This window comes from Chlorella variabilis (assembly GCF_000147415.1).
Source record: "Chlorella variabilis unplaced genomic scaffold CHLNCscaffold_33, whole genome shotgun sequence".
In the NCBI taxonomy this organism is placed as follows: Eukaryota; Viridiplantae; Chlorophyta; class Trebouxiophyceae; order Chlorellales; family Chlorellaceae; genus Chlorella; species Chlorella variabilis.
In genome coordinates, this window is record NW_005435055.1 from 61,034 (window position 1) to 67,257 (window position 6,224).

A 6,224-nucleotide genomic window follows, 5' to 3' on the forward strand; every position below is an offset into this window, starting at 1 on the left:
GCAGGCAGGGACAGGGTGTGCGGGATGGATTGGGATGGAGTGGGAGGGAGGGTGGGAGGGGGAGGCAGTCAGGGAGGGCCCCGGCACAGAGCGCAGACGGCGCAGCCTGGGCAGGTGGCACGGTCCGGGAGGCGGTGGGCAGCTGGCAAGCGGGCCACGCCTGGCATGCTGCATCGCTGGGCGGGCATGGCGGCAGGCAGTGCGGCCTGCCTGGCCTCACCATGCGGCACGCCTCCTCCGCATCCTTGCACCCGCTCACAATGTCCACAGCCAGCTGCAGGCAGGCGGCGGGGGCGCACAGCAGGAGGCAGGCAGGCGTGATGGGCTGCCGGGCAGCCGGGGTTGCAGCCAGCTGCACTGGCTAACCGCAGCGCGAGATGCAGCACATGCAGCAGAAGGCGGTGTGCGATCCTGGGATCCCAGCCGTGCAGCACAGAGAGGTACAGACGGGGGAGTACCAGGTGGGCGGTAATGGGCGGTACAAGGCAGTACAGCCCACCCACCTGCGGCTCCATGAACTCCCACACCCCGTCTGTGGCCAGCAGCAGCCACTTGTCCTGCGGGCACAGCTCCACCACCGACGTCTCGGGCTCTGCAGGGCGGGGCAGCAGGGGGCGCTGCGCGTGTGCGTGTGGCGCCGTGTGCCAGGGCATGTGGCAGGGGGTGGCATGCAGTGCAGGGGCACACAGAGCACCCGTGCAGGGGCAGGCAGGGGCCGGCAGAAGCCGGGCAGGCACGGCGGGCGCAGCGGGCAGCAGGTCCCCAGCCGGGCCGGGCCGCCACGCCGCCACGGTGCCTTGCCGCCACGCAGCCCACCTGAGCTGACACCCACGGTGTGCGCCACTGCGTCGCCCAGCGCCCGGCTCATCGCCAGCCCCGGCACCCAGCTGTCCGCCAGCCACACGCGCTGCGGCCCCACCGGCTGGCCCCGCTGGTCGGACAGGCTGCGGCAGGAGGGCGGCAGGCAGCAGCAGGCGGTGACAGACCAGTGGCATGTGCAGATCAGAGGAGGGCCCGCGGCCGGGGCGGGGGCAGAGCGGAGGCAACCACACCATCCACGCCCCTGCCTCCACTGCACGTGGGTCAACTGCCAGCAGCCCCCCCCCACCACCACCGCACAACACCACGCACACACCGCATGTGTATGCACACACACACCACGCACACACCGCTGCGCCCCAGGCTGGCCGGCAGGCAGGCAGGCCCCTCACTGCTCCACGCGGCCGCCGCTCATCAGTATGCGGGCACGCTCGTCTGGGGTGCTGGGCTTGTGGTCCCGCGTCAGGCAGATGGCGCGGCAGCCGCGCGGCTCCTGCAGGCCGGGCCAAGGCAAGGCGGCGGGGTGAGCCGGGCGGGAGAGGGACGGCTGCCAACGTCACATGACTGATGCAAGGCACCAGGCGTGCCGCCCAGCCAGGCCCCACCCCCTATGCTGGACCTGCCAGCCAGCCTGCTGCGGCCCCGGCCCCGCACGAGATAACCATAACGGCTCCCATGCTCCCCACCCACCCCACCTGCCGGGCCAGCACCGCGCGGCTGTCCCCCACCCACGCCGTCGTCAGGCGCCGCCCCTGCAGCATGCACACCACCGCCGTACTGCCGCTGTACGCCACGCTCACGCCGCTGCCGCCGCACAGCTCCCGGTCCACACGCAGGAAGGTGGCGGACAGGGCGGCGGCGGCGTCTGCGGGGGTGCCCGCGGCGGCGCCGCCGGCACCGGCGGCGGCTGCGGCGCGGCCGGCGACGGTACCGCTCTCCCCCAGCTGCTCGGCCAGCTCCAGCGGCAGCTTCTGGCGAAGAAACTCAGACACCTACCAGGCAGGCCGGGCAGGAAAATGGGGGCAACAGGGGTGCAGTGGGCTCTTCGGCCTGCCATTGGCAGTGTCGTGCGGGCCGCCGGCAGCCCCAGCAGCCCCAGATGACTAAGACAGTCTGCCGCGCTGCAGGCAAGCCCCCACTGCCCGCTTCTGGGTCCCCACATCCCCCCCACCACACCCACAACGCGCCACCCCGGCGCCTCACCGCGTGTCCGTGAGGGCCGTGGCCGTCCAGCGCCGCCAGCAGCGCCTGGGTGGGGCGGCAGTACTGGGAGAAGGCAAAGCAGGTGTCCTGCAGGGCAGTACGGCGGCAGCACAGAGCGGTACAGGAGCGGCAGCCATGAGCTGAGACGCAGCCTTGGCCTGCTCTTACGGGGCCAGGGCAGGGGTGGGCGCAGCAGCAGCAATGGAGTGGCAGGCGGCTGCAAGCCATTCCATCTCTCTGGCACACGCAAGGGTTCCCGGCCCAGCACACACACCGTGGCACCGCCCCCACCTGGTTCTGCTTGCGGTACGATGGCTCCCGTCCCGCCCGCGACAGGCTGGCCACCGAATGTATGAGCTCAGACATGGGCACCGCCGCAGCTGCGGCGGCCTTGGTGGGGGAGCCGCCTGCGGCCAGGCCGCGCCGCAGGCGCGCCTCGGCAGCGGCAAACGCCGCGGCCGCCGCCTTGGCTGGCGACAGCGGCGGGGCGGGGGCTGCGGAGGGGCGGGACGGCGTGCCCTCGCGGCTAGCTTGCCGCAGGGCTGAGGGCGGCGGTAGCGGGGGCGCGCCAACACGCGGCGCCACAGGCACGAGCGGCGACGCCAGCGGTGCCGTGCCTGCGCCGGCCTCCTCCTCCTCCCGCCGGCCGTGTGTCTTGATAGGGGAGTCGAAGCGCACCCTCCGCTCAGGCAGAGGGTGGGCCTCTGGCAGCGCGGGCTGAGCACTCAGGGCCGGCAGCCCGCCACGGCCGCTCGTCTCTTCCCTGGGGGTTCCAGCGCTGGACAGGCTACTGCTGCTGGGTGCCGCGGGCAGGGCAGGAGCCGCCGCGGTGCCGCCGCAAGGGCCTGTGAACGACAGGCGCCGCGCACGGGTGCTGGCCCCGCCGACCCCGCCGCCGCTGCTGCTGCTGCCGCCGCTGCTGGGCCGGCGCTGCGCGCTGCCAGAGGGCTGCTCTCCCAGCTCGCCCTGCTGCTGCTGCTGCTGCTGCTGCTGCTGCGACAGCCTCTGCACAGCCAGGCATGGGGCTGGCAGTAAGAGGGCACAGAGGAGCAGCCAGCTGGCCTGCCCGCGCTCTGCTGCCGGGCGGATCCCACAGGCTTTGGGACTGCATCTCCGCCACGCGCATGGAAGGTGGGCTGGCATGCCACCCAAATACGGGGGCACAGGCCAAGCAGGAGGGGCTGCCTGGCACATGCAAAATTCCAGCACCCAGCTCACCGCTGAGATGGGAGGCGAGCCCGGCTGCTGCCGCCGCAACCCTGCCGCCTTGCTGCCGGCGTCCACATCCAGATGGAACACCTTGCCGGCCCCTTGCACCTCGCCTCCTCGCGCCCCAGGCTTGCCTGCAGGAGAGGGAGGGTCGGTTGGCGACAGCGGGTACTGCGGCGCTACTGCAGGCTGGCGCGGGAGCCTTTGGCGCTCCCACGGCACATTTACAGCTGAAGCGCCCCCCAACGCGCCGCCCAGCTACCTTTTTGCTGCGAGCCGTCCGAGCGCCCACTGGGCGGCTGGTGAGTGGAGGCACATAGTCCCATTCTTCCTGCCGCTGCTGTCTTTGACAGGAGGTTGGGCTCCCAAGCGCGCGGGGACAGGAACGCGGAAGTGGAGAGCTGCCGGAATGAGATGCCAACCGCTAGTGCCGGAACGCGGCCTGGGTGCTTCTAGACCTTGGATGGATGGTATAGACCTTGGATGGACCTTGGATGGATGGTAGCAGCATGGGAAACGGGCAAAGAAAAGATATAGCCAGCCCGTGCTGCTGTGGCGTGCTGAGCTGCAGCTAGCTGCAGGCTGCAGCTGAGAGGCCTATGCATGCATGAGAGCCCGAACACCACCAAATTTGCCTGCTATTTGCGTAGGGCCGCATTGCCTCTGCTGCAGAGCCCAATTGGCGCGGCGGCCTTTTTTGCTCGTGCAGGCAACTCTGCACGCATGCGCCGCACGGTTCACCGGCTGCTGCTGGTAGTGCAGGGGTCTGCTTTGAGCAGCAGCAGCCTCGCCGATGCGCTGCTGCCAGCCGGCTCTTTGCCGGCTGCGGCGCTGCTACCCGCCCTAGGGCCCCTGGCCGCCTCCCAACAGCGACAGTTCGCCGCAGAACCGGCGCAGCACCCTGTGGCGGAGCAGCCGACAGCGGCGGCGCCGCCGCCGCCTGCCGACGCCGCCGCCAGCGCCAAGCACGCGGCCGCCGGCAAGCCGCCCTACCGCTTCCGCTCGCCCGCGCACCGCGACTTTGACGACCGCATTCTGGAGTTTGCTGAGCGGGTGTTTCGCTGCGACCTGGACCAGCAGCATGCAGATGAGCAGGCTGCAGCGCAGCGGGCGCAGCGCGGCGGCGCCGCCGCTCCCGGCCAGCAGACAGATGCTGCGGCAGCGGGCCCAGATGCGCAAGCAGCACCCGTGGCAGACGCCCAGACGGAGGCTCACGCAGCGGCGGCAGCCCAGTTTGCGGGGCGGTCCAAGGCGCGGCAGCGCCGCAAGGCGCGGCTCGAGGAGGCCGTCGGCCGGCTGCAGGTGGGGTGCAGCCTCGCCCCGGCTGCCCTGCTGCCGGCCCGCAGCGGCACCGCCGCCGGCCGGCTGCGCGCCCGTTCCTGCCGCCCCTGGTGCTGCCGGCGGGCCGCCGGTGCACGGCCAGCTGGCGCCGGGAGGCACTGCAGAGCGCCTCGAGGGGCGGCGCTGGCGCTGCTCGAGTGCGCCTCCCTTGCCCTCGACCTTTAGCCCGCTGCACACAGCCGAGACCAGCATGCAGCACCACCGCCACCTCACCCTACATGCCACCACCCCCGCCGCTGCCGCTTGTCCCGCAGGGGTACGAGGGCTGGCTGGCGGCGCACGGCGAGGGGGTGGCTGCTTTCCGGGCGGCCGCCGCGGGGCTGGGTCTCGACCCGGAGCCCTTCCTGTCTTACATGCATGCCGCCGGGGCCGCCCACCTGCTGAGCCCTGTCGCCGATGGGCAGCCCCGGGGCGGAGGCGGCGGCGCGGGGCGGCAGCTGGAGGCAGAGGCCGGGCTGGCGGCGGCGCAGGCGCTGCTGGCCTCGCTGGGGGTGCCACCCGCCGCGCAGCCGCAGCTCCTGGCCGCATGCCCGCATCTCATGGCGCGACGGCCCGGCCCCGGGGCGCTGGCGGCGCTGCAGCAGCTGGTGGGCGGGCGGGAGCAGCTGTGCGCGGCCGTGCTGCGCAGCCCGCGCCTGCTGGCCCTCAGCCCGTCGTTTGTGGAGCGGCGGCTGGCCCTGCTGGCGCTGCACCTGCACAGCGCGGAGGCGGCGGCGGCGGCGCTGGCAATGCACCCGGCCCTGCTGTCAGTCAACGACCGAACCCTCAACGCCAACGCCAGGCACGCCGCCTGCCGCCGCTGCCCGCGCCTGTCGCCCGCGCCTGCGTGGCCCGCCTCTCCTAGGGCCGGCTTCCAGCTCAGCGCCCACACCGCCCCCGGCCGCGGACACACCTCGGCCCTCGACCCGCCACCCCCTCACCAGGCGCGCGCCTCACCCCGCCGCCCCTCCCTCCACCGCTCTGCGCAGGTTCCTGGGCTCGCTGCTGCCGCTGCGCCCCTACGCCACGCTGGTGCAGCGCTTCCCTCACCTGCTGGCGGCGCGGCTGGAGCGCACGCTGCGCGCGCTGCGCCAGCGCGCCCCCGCTGACCTGGCGGCCCTCGACCTCACGCTACTGGCCAGCCAGCAGCCCACGCTGCTGCTGGCGCCGGCGGGGCGCACGCTGGCCGCGTGGCGCGACCTGCGCGCCGTGTGCGCCGGCGTGGCGGAGTGGCGGCACGAGCTGGATGAGCTGGCGCGGCCCATGCTGACGAGGCAGGAGCTGGCGGTACGGGCCACGGCCAGCAGCACCAACACCGCTACCAGCAGCAACACCAGCAGCAGCAGCACCAGCAGCAGCACCAGCAGCACTACCACCAGCAGCACCAGTACCTGCAGCGGCCAGGCAGGCAGGCAGGAGGCTGGCCTGGGCGGTGAGCCTGCGCTTGAAGAGGGTGAGGCAGACGTGGACAGCTGGTTTGAGGAGGTGTACAGCTCGCGGCGGGGCGCCGGCCGGGGCGGCAGCAGCGGCGGCGCGCTGCCAGACGGCGGCACGCCTGGGGCAGGGCAGGGAGCCCAGCAGGCGCCCCCCAGCTGGTACCACCAGGGTGAGGAGGCGGCGGCGGCGGCCGCCACGCCGGGCGCCTTTGGCTCCCACCAGCGTGCCTGGCGGGA

The 6,224-nt window shown here is 73.0% G+C and overlaps 2 protein-coding genes across 2 annotated transcripts in view; one reads left to right on the forward strand and one right to left on the reverse strand.

The window, feature by feature from the left end:
- Positions 1-3,557, reverse strand: part of CHLNCDRAFT_55285 (hypothetical protein) — a gene marked incomplete at both ends in the record, with an annotated part of 5,689 nt that extends 2,132 nt beyond the window's left edge. Inside the window, 9 exons of the mRNA XM_005843209.1 lie at positions 221-274; positions 504-592; positions 817-944; positions 1,212-1,312; positions 1,515-1,811; positions 2,023-2,109; positions 2,314-3,027; positions 3,241-3,365; positions 3,494-3,557. Coding sequence (XP_005843271.1) covers positions 221-274; positions 504-592; positions 817-944; positions 1,212-1,312; positions 1,515-1,811; positions 2,023-2,109; positions 2,314-3,027; positions 3,241-3,365; positions 3,494-3,557 — 1,659 coding nt within the window. The remainder of the gene's footprint in view (positions 1-220; positions 275-503; positions 593-816; positions 945-1,211; positions 1,313-1,514; positions 1,812-2,022; positions 2,110-2,313; positions 3,028-3,240; positions 3,366-3,493) is intronic.
- Positions 3,558-3,954: 397 nt separating this feature from the next.
- The window catches only part of CHLNCDRAFT_141306 (hypothetical protein), a gene marked incomplete at both ends in the record, with an annotated part of 3,157 nt that continues 887 nt past the window's right edge, over positions 3,955-6,224 (forward strand). Inside the window, 3 exons of the mRNA XM_005843162.1 lie at positions 3,955-4,533; positions 4,827-5,398; positions 5,541-6,146. Coding sequence (XP_005843224.1) covers positions 3,955-4,533; positions 4,827-5,398; positions 5,541-6,146 — 1,757 coding nt within the window. The remainder of the gene's footprint in view (positions 4,534-4,826; positions 5,399-5,540; positions 6,147-6,224) is intronic.